Consider the following 18,746-nt stretch of genomic DNA (forward strand, 5'->3'; position numbering starts at 1 on the left):
GCGTGCGTGTGTGCGCGTGTCTGAGTGTGAATGTGCGCGTGTGTGCTCCGTGTGCTGCGTGTGCGTCCGTGCACACCTGTCCTACGTGGAGCTCCTGCTTGTCTCCAGAAAATCTCAAGGGTGACGTTCAGAGCCCCCGGGGGCCACTCCACAGCCTGTGACAAACACGGGCTGTTAAATATTAACCGGGTGCTACGGAATGCTCTGGAATGTCCGCAGACACCGGACACCCGTGGTGAGCTCGTGTGGGAGCCTCAGAGCTGCTGGACGTTCACCTGAAGCTGTAAATTCATTCATCGGGGGCTGCGGTCCAGCAGCGGTCAGTCCTGGCTCGTGGCCTGCTGTCTCCTATCCATAGTTGCGACACCATGCAGACCCTGTTGGCCGGAAGACGGGACGGGGGGGAAGGAGCCGCTGACCCTGCGGGGGCCCCGTCCTAATAAGGCGCCACCTGGATCCCTCGTCTGGCCCGGCTGTCAGCCCCACCAGCGGCCTGGCGCCCAGGCACATCCTTCCCGGGGGCCCCAAGCGGGTGGCGCGCGGGCCCTGGCCCTCTGCTTGCTGAGTGCCCGTGAGGCTCCCGTGAACGGCCTGTGTTGTTTGGGACTGTCTCCTGAGCTCTGTGAGGCTCCCGTGAACGGCCTGTCGTTGGGACTGTCTCCTGAGCTCTGAAAACTTGTAAGTGCTTCTTCGTCTCGTAATTAAGTGAGGTCAGCGCAGTAGCTGGTCTTCGTCAGCGCGGCTTTGATGAACGCTTCACGGCTGATTTGAACCACACTTGAAACAGCAGGCGCTCGCTTCTCTGGGTTGAAGAGACATTTGTTCCCAAACGCAGGGATGGAGGAGAGCTCGGGGAGGCCACAGTGCGGGGGGGGGACAAGGCGGGCGCTGCTAACTGAATGTCGTAGAAAGAAATGGAAAACCAGCCAGGGCAGCATATAGTGAGTTCTCTGCAAGGAAGACAGCGAGCGAGACACCCGGGCAGAGGAAGCGCTCAGCTCCCAGCGCTGGACCTCCCAGCGGATTCCGACTCACCCATCTGGACGGAGCTTCAGCTTCCATTCTAACGTCCCAACTTGGAAAAATGACCCGTAGAGACGGAAGCAGGATCTCGGTCACCGCGGTCAGCTGCAGCTGGACCGGAGGTTTCCCGTTTCTTCGGGTCACTGACACATGCCCCTCTTGTGCTCCCTCGGTCACCTGGCAGCCTGGCCCTTTGCGCTGTGCCCCGGCCCGCTCCGTGTCCTGAGCCAGTGCGGCTTAGAAGGTCTTGGTCATCCAGCCTGAGCTTCTTCCCCGTGGGCTGTGCAGTGACTGTCAGGGCGCCTTCCCACAGGGCAGAGACGGAGCCCGGACGGGGCTCACGGGGCGCGTGGACCCGACCGCAACCCCGCTGCGGGCTGGTTCTTCCGTGGCTTCCACTCGGCCACAGGGCTGGGAGGGGCTCGCGACCCCCTGAGAATCCCGCAGGGGAGCAGGCGGGTCTGGGGCCTGCAGGTGGCCTCATTGGCACTGCCGCACCAGGGTCTCTGCTGCTGTGGAAGCAGTGACAGCGCTCTCGGGGACGGCACTAGTTTGGCCCATCAGACTGTGTTACAGTTGCTACCTGTTGTCAAAGCGGCTAAAATTAGTCCAGGGAGAACGTGACCACAACGCGAGAAGCAGCACAGCTGTGCTGACTGAGCCTGTCTGCTCGTGGGGCTGCCCCTTCCGCGGGGGTCCTGCGTCGGGACCCTTGGGGGCTCTGGCTGGACGCATCGCCTGCCTCTGCAGGAGGAGGGGTGAGCCCCAGGGGTCCTGTGGAATCTGGGCCTGGGCCTGGGCCTCGCCCTGAACTGCCTGCTTTCTTCAGGATTTGCCTCTTGAGTACGGTCAGCTGTGACCTGGACGGAGAAGGCGAGTCAGGTTCAGTTCTGAAAAGGACTCACCCTGAGGGAGGCAGCGGCTGGAGGTGCAGGGGCACGAGGAGGGCTCTGACCTGCGCCCCTGGTGGTCAGCCCGGGGGCGGCCAGTGTAGGTCCTGAAATGCGGGAGCAGCGCTCTCCCATGGGCTCCTGGTGCACGATGGGCTCGTTCCGGTTCTGGGGCCCGAGTCTCACTGGGTTTTGTGCCCACACACGATCTTGTCTTCAAGACCGTGCGCCTAGCCGGCTGGCCCACACGGTCGGAACGGCCACGCGCGGCCGCCCGTGTTGGGTCTGATGCTGGTGGCAGACGGGCCACGACCTGGGGCTGCCCGCAGCCGGTCCAGGGGCGCCTGCAGCGGGCACCAGGGCAGCCCGTAGCCACCACCTGCCGAGCCAGGCTGAAAAGGGCCGATGCTGCTTGTATCTTGTTTGCAAGCATCCTGTTTGCTGGTTCGGACTGGCCTGAGCAGGGGAAAGTGGATGGCGTCCTCTTGGGCAAGTGTCTGAATTCATCAGGGGAGGCTTGTGCGGACGGCTTGGCACTGGCCCAGCTTCGGGTGGGGCCCCACAAGCTGCTGTGTCGCCCGCGTGTGGGCAGAGGGGTGGCCTGAGGAGGAGGCAGTGGCCCGGAGAGACTGGCTCTGCTTCTCATCTGCCTCCCCCTGCGGGTCCCCGTCACGGTCCCGGGCATGGGGCACGTGTGCTCCTGGGATGCAGGTACATGCGTGCAGGTGTGCACTGCATGTCTGTGTGTGTGTGTTCCAGCGTGGGCAGCCAAGTGTTCAGAACCGACTGCGGAGCAGAGGCCCCAGACTTTGGGGCCCGAGGTGCAGGAGGGGCGGGGGGACCAGACCCGGCCTGCGCACGCTCCCCTCTGAACCAGCCTCCACACGGGGAGCACGGAGGGTCCGGGCGTCGGCGCGGCGCTCACAGGCCTGTCCCCCTCTCTCCCCAGCTGCACGGCTACATGGAGAGCGAGCCGCTCACCCTGCAGCTGTTCATCGGGACAGCGGACGACCGGCTGCTGAGGCCCCACGCCTTCTACCAGGTGCACCGGATCACGGGCAAGACCGTCTCCACCACCAGCCACGAGGCCATCCTCTCCAACACCAAGGTCCTGGAAATCCCGCTGCTGCCGGAGAACAACATGCGAGCAATGTAAGCTGCACCTCGGGGGCTCGGTGGGCGGGGGCGGGGGCTCGGTGGGCGCTTGCACGCCTGCATGTCTCCCCGCGTTTCCACAGCTCAGGGGCCTTGGGTGCCCTGGGCTTAACACCTCAGTAAACATTACAAATATTTATGACAATGGATTTGTTTCTTCCTGGGGTTTCAGCCCCTGTGCGTGTTGCCACTTTAAGTATCTCAGTTCACAGCTGTCAGTACTTCCTCCACGTGTGAACGTGTCACCCATTTATTTCTGTGACTGCACTGTGAAAGCTAGAGCAATGGTCAAAAGGCAAACATTGAAACGTTAAAGAGATCGGTGTGTCTGGGTCGTATTTTCACTGAGGGTTTCTGCATCTCCGATGTGACCAGCTGGAATGTGCAGGTCAGATCTGACTCAGTAGTTTAGAGGTGAATTGGTTAACGAGCTGCAGGGCAATCTTCTCGTGTCCAAGTAGGGCTTGTGTTCGTGGCTTCCTGAACTGAGTGACTGCTACATGCATTTCACTCCTGAGCTGTGAATGCAGCAGAGAAAGGGGACACGGTTGTCCCACAGGACTTGCCTTCTGGGGGCCTCTGGGGCGGGGGACATAAGGCAGGAACTCATTAGCATGGGGGGCCTGTTGGAGACTTTGGGGGCGAGTGTCTGTGGGGGGGCAGCACAGAAGCCGAGAGCTGACCCTGCAGGAAGGCAGCAAGTGCAGAGGCCCCAAGGCAGGAGTGAGTCTGGGGCATCCACGGGGCAGCGAGGAGCTCAGGGCTGTGGCGGGTGAGGGAGCGGGTGTGGAAGCCACATCGTGTAGAGCTTTGCATGGGATTTGGGTAAGTTGTTTGTAACTCATAAACCCTCTAAGTCAAAAGCAAAGGGAGGGGCTTCCCTGGTGGCGCAGCGGTTGAGAATCCACCTGCCAATGCAGGGGACACGGGTTCAAGCCCTGGTCCCGGAAGATCCCACATGCCGCGGAGCAACTAAGCCCATGCGCCACAACTACTGAGCCTGTGCTCTAGAGCCCATGAGCCACAACTACTGAGCCTGTGAGCCACAACTGCTGAGCCCACATGCCACAACTACTGAAGCCCACGTGCCTTAGAGCCCGTGCTTGCAACAAAAAAAAAAAAAGAGAGAAAAAAGGAAAAAGGGAAGGCCTTCTCTCCATGTTGGCTTTTCACGGATTTGGGGGAATTCATTCTAAATCCTTGGGTTTGCTTCAAGAGCTGTTATCACAGTTCCCTCGGACCAGGGCAGATGGTTTGAGAGAACTGCTGGTTCCTTCAGCAGCAGCCGTTCCTTCGGTGGCTGCATTTACCACAATACCATCCAACCCAGAGACGGTGTAGACACCACGGGAGCGGGACTGGCCCCGGGCTCCAGGGCCAGGGCTTCCCTGCTGCTCCGGGCTGGGCTGTGGTCCTGACCCAGAGGCATCACGCGGCCTCGTTTCCTTAGCTTCCGACAGAGGGAAAGGGCTGGTTTCCATCTGATGAATGGCGCCTGAGTGGTGCTGCTGGAGTCTGGTGTTGAATGCACTGTTAAGTTAAATGAAATTAAGTGAAATCATGTGAGACCCTAGAAAACTCAGGATGCTGGATTAAGGGGGACGCCGCCGGAATCTCAAGTGGAAGGAGGTTTCTGGAGCAGCCGGGGGAGCCTTGCTTTGGACGCCGCGTCCTGCTCCGGGGCGTCCACCGAGCCCAGGGCAGCGGGGCTGGGGCTTCTGGAGCCCTGAGCGTGTGGCAGCTCTGCCTGCCTGGGTTCCGGGCTCCTGAGGCCGGGGCTGGCTCGTCTCCTGCTGCCTCGGCCCCAGCTCAGTTGACGGGTGGATGTCTGGCCACCCCGGCCCCTGGGCAGGGCCGCAAAGACCCTTCGGTGAGCGGTCGCCCGGGATGGGGCGGGGGTCCGGGGCTGAGCATAGACCCTTGTTTCCGGCAGCATCGACTGCGCCGGCATCCTGAAGCTCAGGAACTCTGACATCGAGCTCCGCAAGGGGGAGACGGACATCGGGAGGAAGAACACGCGCGTGAGGCTGGTCTTCCGCGTCCACGTCCCGCAGCCCAACGGCCGGACGCTGTCGCTGCAGGTCGCCTCCAACCCCATCGAGTGCTGTGAGTGCTGCCCCCCACCACCCCCCACCCCACCCCCGTCTCCAGGCTGAGCGGGGCCAGCCCCTGCCGCAGGTTTCCTTTCCAGTAGCACCTTGGTTCTCGTGCGCAGCCCCTGAGCTGTGCTCGTCCCACCCACAACACCCGCACCTTCCCGTGCAGCCACGGAAACACCTGCACCCTGGCCAGGGCGCCCGCAGCTCCTGTGCGTGCGTGGTGTGAGGGCTGCCGCCGACTCCCGGCACCTGCAGGAGGGCGTAAGAGGGAAAGGAGGTTTGTCCCGAAGTACGGAGATGTTTGCCGTGACCGAATTTGACTTAATCCCCTCACGATTCAGGGAACCTGAGAAAGTGGCATTTTGGCCTTGAAATCTGTTGGACTGAAGGGACCTGAATTTGCAAGCCTGCCCGTATGTAACTCGGGCCTCTGTCCCTGGTGGCCCTGGGTTCACGGCCCTCGGTGTGCGTGGACGGGCCCCGGTGCCGAGACGCTTCTGGCTCGGATGCCCGTGACCACGCAGCTCCTCCAGGAGCGGGGACCGCCGCGGCCTGGGGTCAGCTTCCTCTTACAGTGACGCTGTTCGTTTTGTTAGCGAGTCGGGTGACCGGTTCAGCTCCTCATGGAAACCCCACAGTGCTCTCCCCCGACCCGGCACCCGGACCCAGGGGGGGACCAGAGTCTCCACTGGCCACGGCCCCAGCGAGAGCCTTTCCACCCGCCCTCCTCCTTCTCTCATCTCTGAAGCACCGCCCCACCCCTCCGGTGTGGGCTGTCTCAGGACACCCCCGACCTCGCGGCTCAGCCGCCCACCCGTCTCGGCGGGAACGTCCTGGTTCAGTTCCTCAGCCTCTGACCTGAGCGTCGGCCAGACCTCGGCGACGGGGCATCCTCCCCCGCAGCCCCTTCTCCTTCTCTGCTGTGTGGTCTTCACCTCCCTCCCAGCCCTCCCCCCTGCTGCTGCTGGACCCTCCCGTCCAGTCTCTTGAAGTCCATCTCCAGGCCGTGGGGTCTGCCACGGATGGCTCTGCCCCCCTGCCCCGAGGCCCCCGCCCCGTGAGGTGGAGTGGGACCCTCCCTCTCAGGTCCCCTGGCTGTTGGGTGACTGTGTCAGGACCCCTGGCTTGGCCTCACCACCTCTCCAGCCACACTGGTCCTTTGCCCGTCCCGCCCTCCCCGACAGCCTGAGCTCGGCCGCCTGTGGCCCGCCAGCCCTTAAGCCAGAGCCTGCTTCAGACGGGTCCCCACATCCCACCTCCTAGCTGGGGACGCCTGCTCTCCGGGCCGTGGCCTCCCCATCACCAGCAGGGCTCCCCACGGCTTCCCCGGGCCCTTCCCACTGGCAGTCAGTCACCCTGGCAGAGCGCGCCCACTCACTTACACGCGTGTGCACGCTCGTCACTGAGAGGTGAGCTGTCTCCACATGGACAAGTCAGAGGCGTGGCTGCCTTCCCGTGTCACTCTAACCTGGAGTAGACTGTGAAGACACGGACCACGCGTGGTTACTCTTCTGTTCCGTGTACCAGGGACGGGTCGCACTGCTCACCCAGGAACTCTTTGAAAGCAGGGTATAGCGGCCGCCCCCGAGAGGGCCAAGCAGAGGGGCCTGGGCGTCTCACTCCCGTTGCTCTCCTGCCCCACACAGCCCAGCGCTCGGCCCAGGAGCTGCCCCTCGTGGAGAAGCAGAGCGCGGCCAGCGGCCCCGTCCTCGGCGGGAAGAGGATGGTCCTGTCCGGCCACAACTTTCTGCAGGACTCCAAGGTCATTTTCGTGGAGAAAGCGCCAGGTATCTTCTTTAAAAACCGACATCGAGCCCTTGCTGTTTGGGTGCCAGCGGAGGTTGGCTGGCAGGAGGTGGGCGCGGGCGGCCACGGGTGCCGTGCACAGTCCTGGACCACTGCACGCCGTGCCGGCTGTAGAGGGGCTGCAGGTGCGGGGCCTGCAGGAGGCTGTGCTCTGCTGAGGGGCGGCCCTGCGTCTGCCTGGCTAGCGGGCGCCTCCCTCGTGGGCTCCGACCAGCTCCTGCTGCCGGGCCTGCCCGTGCGGAGGCGTCTTCTCGTTTCTCAGAACCACAGACCGTCCGAGGCAGGCGCCTGGGCATGGAGCGGCCACGGTGGCCGAGCGGAACCCCACTGGGGCCCGGAGACCTTGCTGTACCCCCAGGGCACGCTTCAGGCCCTCGCCCTTGTCAGCACAGAACCCCAAGGTGCACAGGCAGCCGCTGTTCTTTCAGTGACGGCGGCCCCTGGGCCGCTCCGTGCATGTGTGCACACCTGTGTGGACCTCTGCACGTGTGCTTGGGAAAGGGGGCTGCGGGTTTGAAGGGGAAGGGTCTCCTCCCTCTGGTGTCTGGGGAACCAGGCAATGAGCCTCTCGCTGTGCTGCAGGGGAGACGCAGGGGCGGCACAGCTCCTGCCCCGGGACGCCCGGTCCAACCACGTGGCCACATGGCAATAGGGGAAGCGTGTGGACCTTCTGTCTCTCTCAAACTCCAGAGTTTGTTTTGGGGGCGGGTCCTTGCAGGGAGCTGGCCCCCAGGCTGGGGAGGGGCTCCTGTGGGGTCCGGGCCTGCTGCCTTATCCCTCGCCTTCTCTTTCCCGGTCACGGTCCCCCTCCTGAGCGCCGGGGCAGGGCTCGTGCTGAGTACCGCAAACCGCGGAGGCACTCAGCCTCCGTAATGGGGTTGGTTTTGTACAGTTTGCAGGAAACTTAAGTCCTTCAATCGAAGTGGGCTTAAAAAGTCTCTCACGTTCAACGTGTTCTGCCTGTACGGTCGCGCGTGTGATTGGAAACTGTTTTAGAGGCTGGAGCAAACCCGACCAAGTACAGTGGTGGGGGGGAATCTGTGCTCCCGGAAAGCCCCCCTTTGGATGAGGTGAATTCGGAAATAGTGTGAGCCTTTGTGCTTTAGACGTGTGCACATGCGCAGTGCGTGGGGGGGGGGGGAGCCCAGGCCCGGTGCTGCGTCCTCGCCTCATCCTCACCGCGCACAGACGTCTGTGGTGGGAACCAGCCGGCGCCCCTCGCTGTTTCCTCGACCAGTTAGCCCCGACTTTGACCTTGGTGCCAGGATGCGACTGTGAGACGTCTCCTGACCCCCTCGGCTCGTCGTGGGTGCCCGTGGGGCTCCTAGGTTGGCGTGGCTTACCGTGGCCCAGTCACGGGGCCTTCACAGCGGCCACCCGCCTGCAGGCGGGAGCCGAGTCCTCGGATGTCTGACCGTCGCCCTCACGTGGCCTCCCGGGCCGCCCCGGCCCCATGCAGGCCGAGCGCCGCTGTCGCTCGCTGTCACGTCGGGGCCCGTCCCCAGCCCGCTCGCTCCTGCGGCAGATCTGCGTCTGGCAGGCGGAAGGCGAGAAACCAGCAAGTGGGTGGAGGCCAGACGTCCCGTGAACACCGTGCGACAAGGGAGACGTAGAGACGCGGCTGTGCGTCCTGTCACGTCGTGCTTGTGTCCCAGCAGGGCTGTTGGCACGTCTGCGCGCGTACTCGGGCCAGTTCTGTGTTTGCAGGAGGGGCAGGTGTCCACACGCTTTCTGCCTCTGCCTTCATTCTCAGCACAGTGCACGCCGACGCTGCCTGGCCGGCCGAACTGTCGCTGGGCTTCTCTTGGTTGATTTGCGGGGGGAGAAACCACTGAAGTCAATTTAGATTCAAAGCCTGATCGTCCTCTAGGCTTGCGAGGAGGCCGCCCGGTCTGCTTGAAAGTTATTTCACCCCCTGCTTGGTGGCAGCAAGGCCGGCGCACACAGTGAGCCTGGTCTCTGGAGCCGCTGGACGTGGGCAGTGGGCCCCGTGGCAGCCGCTGCAGGAGCATATAGTCCATAGCTGCTGTGAACGCCGCCACGTCAGGCCCGGGGGAGCCGAGCTTCACGTCACCACGTCCCCTCGGCTGCACTGGGCCGCGCTCGGAGCGTCCTCAGTGTTTCAGGGTTCCTCCTGGTTGAGGCCCCGCCGTCACCTGTGTCCTCATCATGGTGACCGAGCAGGGTGCCCGCAGGAGGACGGCCCTCGGGATGTAGGAGCAAAGCCCCGTCTGTGGACGAGGGGCCCGTCACAAAGCGCCGTGGACCAGCCACGCTCAGCTCTGGCTGCATCAGGTGACAACTTTCCGGAACCGTCCTGTGATTCTTCTGAGGTCTTTGTGTCCAGCAAGAGGCTGCGGGGCCTGGCCTTCACGGTTGACAGCCGCGGCCTCCGCGTCAGATGACACCTCCCACGGTGGCCGTGTGTGTGCGTGGACACCGGCACAGGCTCACATAGGGGGCGCGGCAGGTGCGGCACGCCACGGCAGGGCCACCTGCAGGAAGTGAGATGCTGTGCCCCGTCTCCCACTGAAGATCTGGTGGTCTCTCTTCAGACCTGTGCGCGGGGGACATATCTGTGCGCAGGCGTGAGTGTTTGAAACAGCCTGACAAATACATGAGAGCACACAGAGAGCGCCCACGTGGAGGGGAACTGCCGCTTCTGGAGACAGGAGAGAGGGAGGCTTCAGAGGTTCCGTTGCCGTGAATGTTATGTTCTTGACGCCGACGCTGAAAGTCCCCGCTGTGTGCAGCCCCGGCCTGTTCTCTGCAATTCCTGGAAACCGTGTGAAGCCTGTTTGGGCTTCTTCTGCTGCACGACGGACCTCACCAGAACTTGGCGGCTTCAACAGACAACAGTTTGCCGGCCCTCGCGTGTGGCTGGACGCAGCCGTGGCCCCCGGGTCTCCTACACAAGGCGCCGGGCACCCTCCGTGGGCGCCAGGCCTCCTCAAGGCCCAGACTCAGAGGGGCCGCACCACACTGGGGCTCACCAGGTCCCGCCTGCCCAGACTTGGAGGTAGGACGCCCAGGGTGTAGACGTGGAGGGTCACCAGGCACAGCGTGACCGCCTGCCACACGACTGGACCACCTCCTTGTCAGACCTCTTACCAAGGCCCCAGAGCCAACAGAGACAGACCCCCGAAGAAAAGGTTGCGTCCAGGGTCTCCTAAGACCTTAAAGCGGAAGCAGGACTTGCCTCCTGCGGGGAAGCGTTCTGCAGCCGGAGTCCACACTGAACCAGACGGAGACGTTGCCCGTTTTACGGAAGAGGATCGGAGTCGGGTCGTCATGGGGCCACCCCGGCTGGTGGTGCCCGGCGGTCCTTTGGCTTTTGGGGTCTGGCCGCTGTGGTCGACCTTTGCCAGGCGGCATCTCGGGTAGGGCCTTGCGGGTCAGGTGTCACTCGCTGGTTGTCCAGCTGGCACTCAGGCTGCGGCCCCGCTGACCCAGGTGTTGGTCCCAGGGGTTCTGGAACTTGCACAGAACGGCCCCCGCTGGCTGGTGCGCCGCTCACACCCAGAAGCCAAGACTTGGTGCGGGGGAGACGCTGCGTTCAGATGCTTCTGGTGCTGACCCAGGAAGGCGGGCGGGGAAGGTGCTGCGCGTCCACGAGGACGGCTGTGGTCGTGGGCGGCTGACCTCTGCGGGTGGGGTCTTAGGGTAGCCCTGGGCCGAGACGCCTCCGGGTGTGGGCTCGTGGGGCGGCGGGGGCGTGGGAGCTGCTGCCCTTGGTAGCCCCAGCCTGCGACCTGCCTGGGCCTGACCGTCCGGGAAACGGCCCTGACCCCAGTCAGCAGACAAGAGCAGCGGCTGGGCCCCTCCTGTCCTCAGAAGGCTCTTTCTCACTTCGTGGCCTCGGAATTCAGTGATCCTCCCACGCTTCTAAACTACGCAACATCTTGAACCGGCTTGGGCAGGATCACGCTACCCCGGCACCCCTCCGCAGAGATGGGCAGACGGGCAGGGCCCTGTCAGGTGTGCAGGCTCTGTTGGCGTCAGGGGCCCGAGGGCCCTTCTCCTCCCGGCTCCGAGCTCTCCCCTTTGTCGGTGTCCCGGGACGCGCCCTCACCCCTGTCCCCGGGGACCTCCCCTCCCTGCAGGGCTCTCCTCGTGGGTGCGCATGCGACAGGCTGGGGAGGGGAGTGGGCTGCAGCTGCTGGACCGGGCGGTGGGCTCAGCGTGACCTCTGCCCTCCCAGGCCTTCACGGCCCAAGCTGCACCTCTCCCTCCAGGGCACGGCCGCCTGCAGTGGAGGGTGCGGGGGTGTGAGGCCGGCTGTGAGCCTTGCGGGGGCTGCAGCAGCCAGAGTGGAGTCCTGTGCACGCGTGGGTGTCACCAGAGAGCCCCCTCAGCTTAGCCAGGCTCGCTCGTCCCTTCCTCCAGCGCCTCCCCAGGAGCGCTCCAGAGAGTGGGCCCGGGTTCCTCCCGGGGAGGGGCAGCGGGGTGGGAGTGGGCACGGCGGGGGGAGCGGCTCCGGGCTCTGGCCTCCTCCACCTCTTTCAGGACCACGTGTGGCGACGCCACGTGCGGCCGTGTGGGAGGATTCATTTTCCGTGTCAGCCATGTTGAGCTGTAACTCACAGACCGCACAACTCGCCCAGCTAAAGTCCAAGGGCTTGGGTTGGTTCGGAGCCCAGCACATATATCCCAGGACATTCTCCTCACCCCAGAGAAGCTTCACCCGCTAGCCTGGCAGCCGAGGACCGCTTTCTGTCTCCACGGACTTGCCTGCTCAGGGCGTCCTGTGGGCCCAGCTCCTCCACCCAGCGAGGTCCTTGAGGTCCATCCCGCGGGAGCATCAGGACATCACCCTCTGAGGGCCGGAGAGAGAATGTCCTGGTCATCGTTCGCCGTGCACGGCTGTCGGTGTCATGCGTGACGCTGCAGTGACTCTGTGCGCGGGCTCCCGAGAGCACACATGTGTTGCTCCCCTGGGCGCTCCTGGTGGGGGTGTCGGGCCTCAGAGGTGCCGCAGCGGCTGGACCTTCCGTCACTCTGGAGGTACATCTGCTGGTCCGCGGGGCGCCGACGGCCCGAGTGTGCCACCACGTGTGGGTCAGAGGCAGCACCTCCCCCCCGGCCCTGCGGAGGGCCGGAAACAAGGGAGGCTGCTGGGACCCTCGGGCCTCTGTCGGTGGCCCCCGCTCAGCCCTGTCCCATGGAGGCAGCTCCTCCCGAGGCGGCTGTGGAAGCCTCCTGGCCGTGGGTGGGGTGGGGAAGCCTTTCTGATGACTCACGCCGCAGGGAATTCCCTAATGATTGGGAATATTTTTACTTCTGGGCTTGCGCGCAGTTTCCTACTGAGAAAGCCAGCAAGTTCCTGATAAGGCTGGAACACAAAGGGCCGTTCAGGGCCGATAGCTTCCCTTCCCGGTAGAGGCTGAACTTGCGCAGGACGCCCAGCCGGGCCTGTGCAGAAGAGGCCGCCCAGAGGCCGCATGGCCTCCCACCCGAGGGAGGCCAGGGCAGCTCTGGGGAGTCAGCAGCCAGCGGGGCTCCGGGTGCCGGTGGGGAGGGTCCCCGTGTGACGACAGAGCAGGCAGTCACCAGCCCTGGGCGGCTCCTCCGGTCTTGGCCCTGAGCAGGGCTGCATGTGCACTTCTGACCGAGGAGACCCTGGCCTCCGAGAGCTCACGCTGCGCTTGGGATCCCCGAGGCCGGCCCCTCGGCTGTGACCCAACCACAGAATAGAGACTCGGGGCCAGAGCCCCCCAGGGCCAGGTGGCGGGGACACAGGGAGCCCTGGGCCTGCGAGTCGGGCTTTAGTGGTGTGGTTTGAAGGGTCTGCACTTTCAGAAACGGTGCCGGTGGCCAGGCCCGGCTGGCTCGCAGCCCTGGTGCGCACAGTGGGACCGCCGGCCCCCAGGCGGGCGCTGTGACAAGGACGGTGTCCCAAAGGCCCGGGAGGCCCTGGAGGGAAGAGACCCCTCCCGCCCTGCGTGTCCTGAGCGTGCACACCCCACCGCCCGCTCCACTCCACGCCTGTATTTCCCTTAATTTTTGTTCCACGGGTGAACCTGCAACAGCGTTCCCGGGAGGCTGGTCTGGTCTTGGGCCCCTCCTGGAGGGCGGTGGTGGTAAGGTGGACGCCGGGTAATGCCGGGCGGCCTCAGTCTCCCCTCTCCTGACGGGAGGCCTGTCAGCCTCTGTCGACGAAAGACGGAGCGGCTGCCGACAGTTCAGGTTTGAGCGCTTAAAGCTGTTTTGGGGGAAAGGGACGAAGATAGGCTTTGTCGTGAGAAAACTTGTTGATCTTAAAAGGCACCAGGGACACGGGAGCCTTGGTTACAGGAAGAGTAACTTCGATCTCCTCAAACCGGTGGGGGGCCCGACAGCACGTCCGCGTGCGCGGCAGGTCTGGGCCGCGCCACGCAGCAGCCTGCGTCCCGTAGCGCTCTGCACAGGCGCTGGGATCCCCCTCATTTATCGGCCCGGAGCCAGGGCACCTCGTTCACCGAGTCCTGTGCTCGCGGGACTCTGGAGCGTTCGCTGCTTTGCAGACTCCCGATGCCTTTAGGGCGGTGGGTGTTCTTTCCGTTTCCTGTTATTTTTTCCTCGAGGAGAGCTGGATGCGGTTCCCTCGGGCCCCGGCCCCTGTCTTATCACCGAGTGGGTCCATATGGTGGCTACTCAGCTTGGGCACCTCCGCGTCCCGAGGGGCTGGTGTGGTCCTGGCACGGCCCAGCCGCTCTGTGAGTCACATTTCCTCTCTGCTCCACCCTCCACCCCTGCCCGGCCAGCACTGCCAGGGAGAAAAAGGAGATTTTGTCTAATTTATTTATAATTTAGGATTTGGAACACACACACATTTCTTCTTGGAAAACAGAGAATAAGCAACAGCTCAGCCCATCCAGCTGTAATGGTTTGTTTGGGGAGCCGACTTTATACAAGATGCAGAGGAAGGAGGCCCCTGTAGGAGACTGACGTCTATTAATTCAAAGTAGCGGCCAGACGTGGTCCACAAACAGCGTGCCTGCCAGAAGTGCTTCCCAGCTCCCAGAACAGGCTCCGCTCCGTCACCCCGGAGGGCGGGCTTCCAGCCTTCGGCTCCCTCGAGGGCCTGGTCCGGGGACAATAAACCCTTTCTTTCACGGCACTGGAGCCTTTTCAGTTTTTTCAAACATGCAAACGCCACAGGGTGAGGTTAAAAATACCTTGTGTTTTGCATTTCTGTATCCTGATGCGCCAAAGCGCAGTCACAGAGCGGATTTTCTTGTTCACCCGGCGGTTCCCCTGAGCTGGGGCAGGACCGAGGCTCCCGGGCCCCTGCTCGTTAGAATAACCCTGCCCCCGAGACACCGAGGGCTCTGTGGCCCCGGCCGCGAGGCCCCGCAGCCCCCTGTACGCCGCAGGCCAGACTCAAACCGTGTCCGAGTCCCCAGACAGTGCCCTTCCTACCCGGGTCATCCGCACGCCTCCCGGGCTCGCTCCCCTTGGAGACCCGAGCGTGGACCCCTCCCGGGGCTGGCACGTGGCTCCTTCCTGCAGAGCGGGGGTCTCCAGGCCCCGCCAGGTCCATGCTCTCGGGTTTGGGTTTGAGCTTCTCCCTGGGGCCTCGTGGCCTCTCTCCAGCCGGTCAGTCAGGTGCGGTCGGGTCTCACCAGTCTCACCAGCTGTGAGTGGGCCGGCCGGGCCAGGGTGGACCCTCTCATCAGAGGGTTCCCGCCCCGAGTCCCGTCTGCCTGCATCCGGGTGTGATTTCGGGGCGGTGCCCGGTCAGGACAGAGTAACGGACTTCTCGCGCCCTTTCTTGCAGACGGCCACCACATCTGGGAGATGGAGGCGAAGATCGACGGAGCGCTGTGCAAGCCGGTGAGTGCGGCGGGCGGCGCTCTCCGGGCGGGGCTTCTTATGGGCGGGGCTTATTATGGGCGGGACTTATTATGGGCGGGGCTCTTGGCGGCGGCGGCTCCTGGCACGAGGCACATGGCTTCTACTTTGTTAAAACGAACCACTGATGAACATAACAGACAGAGCGAGGCTCGGAGATGGTTGGGAAATGCCTCCCGACATAAGCGCTCGGGACTTGCAGCACGGGGACGACTCGGACGTGGGGCCACCAGGGAGGACAGGGCGCCTCGTGTGCTGCAGGCCCCCCACCAGGAAGCCCAGGATGCACTCATACCCCCGGGGCCTGCTGTCCCCGCTGGCTGCCGTTGTCACCAGGGCCCCAGGGGGCCCGCTGCCCCCTCCCCCCGCCGGGAGGACCTGCTGTCCGGAACCTGAGCACACCTTCCCCGCTCCTGGGCAGGTGGGCCTCGGGGTTCCGCCAGCATCCTTGACAGTGACCCCTCACTGCTGTCCTCCCAGGGAAGAGCCAGGACACAGACGCGAGGTCAGACCTCAGTGTGCTCAGCCGGCTTGTCCGTTGGCCGGCAGCCGGGGCCCCTGCGGGGACGGGCACCCGCCGCACACGCCTGACCTCTGAGGGGTCGCCGCGCTGGCCCAGGGCCTGCCTGAGCCCGTCCTTACGCGCGGCCTCCCGTGGCCCTCGTGGTGTTCACGCACGGAGGGACCTGAGGCAGAATGACTTTCTCGAGTTGTCGACGGAGGATGTTTTCTGTGTGGAGTCGTAGCTGCCGCAGCGTTCTCTGACCCGCCTTTCAGTCTGTGTCCTTGTGTCTTAAGCGGGCCCTTGCAGACAGCAAAGAGCCAGGGTGTTCTTACCTGCCTCACAGCCTCTGTCTTCTCGTTGGGGCGTTGAGACCATTGTGTGTGAAGCGATCATTGCCGGGCTTGGGTTAACTGTGCACCACCGAGTGCGTGTGTGTCCTACTTGGTCCCAGAAGAGCAGTAGAAACCTTCAGGTAACATAATGTCCAGGCTAGCAGGTGACTCTCTGGAGACATTCACAGAGCTTCCAGGCTCTCTGCCTCGGCCCACCAGCCACTCCTGACGCAGGTGTGTGGATGCAGGGAATGGGGGGGTCACGGTTCAGAATCTCGTCCAGGTCAAGGACTGAATTTTTTCCTCAGGCTCCCCCGTGTGAACAGGGGACCTCGGGCTGTGCGCTTTGCCGAAGGGATCTAGGCGCCCTCTGCACGGTGGCCGGGAGGACACGTGCTGGGAAGGAGGCCTGGGGCCTGCACTTCCTCCGCACAGGCGGCGCTGTCAGGAAGAAGCATCTTTCACCTGCGACTTAAGCTTTCTTTTCCAAGCACCGACCCATTTACCAGAAGGCTTTTCAAATGGTATCAGAAGGAGATGCTTCCTCCCTGGCCCAGGGGTGACACCTGCGTCCACGACCTCGCTCCCCCCAGGGTGTCCAGGCCTCTAACCTCACACATCCTCTTGGGCTCCTCCTGGCCCCCCCGAGAAAGTGCCCCATCTCAGGCAGCTCCACTTTCTGACGGGGACTCTGGGTCCCGCAGGCCCAGCAGTCGCAGAGCCGGCCCTCAGGTTTGCTGTGACAGACACTGGCCACCAGCCGTCACCCCGAAACGGGGGCCCTCGGCTCCCAGTTCCAGCCCCACCGCAGGCCCGAGTCCTCTGCCCCCAGGCCCCAGTGCCGCCCACCCCTTCTCCCTGGGCAGGAAGGAGAGGCCTGCAGAAGCTATGCATCTGTTGGCATCGAAATAATTCTGCCAAGTTTGCATGTTCAGATTTTCCGTTGTTGAGTTTCCTTTTCCACTGTGAACAGCGCATATGTTAAAGAAAGCTTAACGGTTATCAGTCATGTGTTCTAAAAGAAACGTAGGACATGTGAATGATGGTGTGCTTTACGTTCACCAGTTCATCTTTCTTATCCCTTAAATGAAGTTTACCTTTATATATTTTTTTCTAATTATAAAAGAGTGTCATATTTACTGTGGAAAATTGGAAGATATAGCAAAGTATAACCAAAGAAAACGCCTAGTGTAATTTCACCACTTGGATGTAGCCAGCATTCACATTTGGGCGTATTTCCTTCCATGCTTTTCCTGTCATGGGTGTGTGTCTGCACGTGCACACACATATATACACGTGCCTTGTGTCGTGTGCATATTTAAAACAGGGTCGGATTGTGCTGTATTTGTAGTCTATGTACTGTCGTGAGCAATTTAGACAATGGGTTTTCTTTTTTTAATTAATTTATTTATCTTATTTATTTATCTTTGGCTGCATTGGGTCTTTGTTGCTGCACACGGGCTTTTCTCTAGTTGCGGTGCGCAGGCTTCTTCTTGTTGCGGCGGCTTCTCTTGTTGTGGCTCACGGGCTCTAGGCGCGTGGGCTTCAGTAACTGTGGCTCGCGGGCTTAGTTGCTCCGCGGCCTGTGGGATCCTCCCGGACCAGGGATCAAACCCATGTACCCTGCATTGGCAGGTGGATCCTTAACCACTGCGCCACCAGGGAAGCCCCCAGACAGTGGGTGTTCTTAAAGCAGGTGACATGGATGTACTGAGTGCCGTTGGTAACCCTTACTCTGTTCCTGTCGTGACAGGTTTTCCTGTCACTGCATTTTCCTTCCCACCTCTACCTTACTGTGTATTTAGCATTAGTGCTCCCACGAGGACAGAACTTCGTCACAAAATTTCATAGTTTGTCTAGCATAGCAGTCTGTGACCACATCAAAACACAGCCCTCCAGCCTCTTAGAACCCACAGAAGCCGACCGCGCGACGTGGAACCGTCGAGGCTCCTTGCCCTGCCGGACGCATCCCGGTGCTTCCTGCAGCCGCTCCTGTTGACGCCTCCCCGCTTTGCTTCTGGCCTCAGCTCAGGCAAACCCTCTTCCTTTCTGTCTCTTGTCCTGGTTCCTCCTGTAGAGATCAGGCTCTGGTCACCGTGGGCCGCCGTGTCTGCCATCATGGCGCACCCGCTGTGTGCCGGGGGCCAGCATCACCTGCAGGGTCGCCTCATATCATTGAATTCTCAGAAAACAGCCCCCAAGGAGTGTCTTTCTCTTCCGGTTCCCTGCGCAGGTGGTGGAGCTAAGACTCAGAGATGGCAGAGCCAGGGCAGGAACCCAGACCCGTCGGGCCCCAGCCAGGCTCCCGAACACGGGCCGCGTAGCTGGGGTGCAGACTCTCTGCAGGGGTCTGGCCGGGCGCACACCCTCACCCCCACTGGGTCCGTCCCCTTGGGGTCCCTTTGCTCAGGCAGGAGACCTGCGTGCTTGTGGCTTCTTCCAAATGGAATGAGGCTGTTAGAACAACAGGGGCCATTGCCTGACGCAAGTGTGGCCCCAGGGGACGGAGCCCAGAGGGGGCTGCAGCCCGGGTCCCGGCCCCTCCGGCCCTGCCACCCGTGTGCCCTCCGCAGCAGGCTTCTGAGCCCCTTTCTTCGCCTGGAGAGGGAAGCGGTTGTCCCGAAGTTCTCCTCGGTTTCGGTTAGACACTCTTCAGATTACACTGTTAACAGGATTCAATAATTTTGCTGTTAAATTGGGTACCAGGCTGCAGTTACTCTAATTAAAAAAAAAGGGTGCCATGGATTTTTCTTATACATCTTCCTACTTGTTAACCGAAGTCATATGACAAAAAACCTGGAAGAAACTTTCTGGATGTGAACTCTCCTCCCCACCCCCAAAGCGAGGGCACCTCCTTGCCGCCAAGGACAGGCCCTCACGTGGACGCCCGGTCTCGGCACAGGGACCCCAGCCTGCTTCCTTCTCCCACACGCGTGCTGCCCCACGGCGACCTGTGTTTATACCTGTACTTGAAAGGGCCACTTTTGTAAACATGTCGTTGACTTTTCATTGAAAACATGGAAAGGTAACAGCAGCTTCCGCAAGCCACCCTGATGCATCCGTGCCTGACTGTCTGGCCCCCCAAGTTCGCTGAGTCCGACTC

General features: G+C 62.5%; 1 protein-coding gene across 6 annotated transcripts in view; it reads left to right on the forward strand.

Annotated features, from left to right (window-relative positions):
• NFATC1 (nuclear factor of activated T cells 1) overlaps positions 1 to 18,746 on the forward strand; it is a gene marked incomplete at its 5' end in the record, with an annotated part of 102,175 nt that overhangs the window by 41,531 nt on the left and 41,898 nt on the right. For 5 of the 6 annotated variants that reach the window (XR_014297538.1, XM_082667618.1, XM_082667615.1 and 2 more), the window contains 4 exons: positions 2,863 to 3,065; positions 5,002 to 5,174; positions 6,814 to 6,954; positions 14,733 to 14,788. Coding sequence is in view for 5 of the 6 variants with exons in the window: in XM_082667618.1 (XP_082523744.1) it covers positions 2,863 to 3,065; positions 5,002 to 5,174; positions 6,814 to 6,954; positions 14,733 to 14,788 (573 nt within the window). Of the gene's footprint in view, positions 1 to 1,683; positions 1,782 to 2,862; positions 3,066 to 5,001; positions 5,175 to 6,813; positions 6,955 to 14,732; positions 14,789 to 18,746 lie in introns of those variants that run through there. The other variant, XM_082667617.1, reaches the window with a different exon arrangement.

Source organism: Grampus griseus (assembly GCF_964374135.1).
Source record: "Grampus griseus genome assembly, chromosome: 12".
Taxonomy (NCBI): domain Eukaryota; kingdom Metazoa; phylum Chordata; class Mammalia; order Artiodactyla; family Delphinidae; genus Grampus; species Grampus griseus.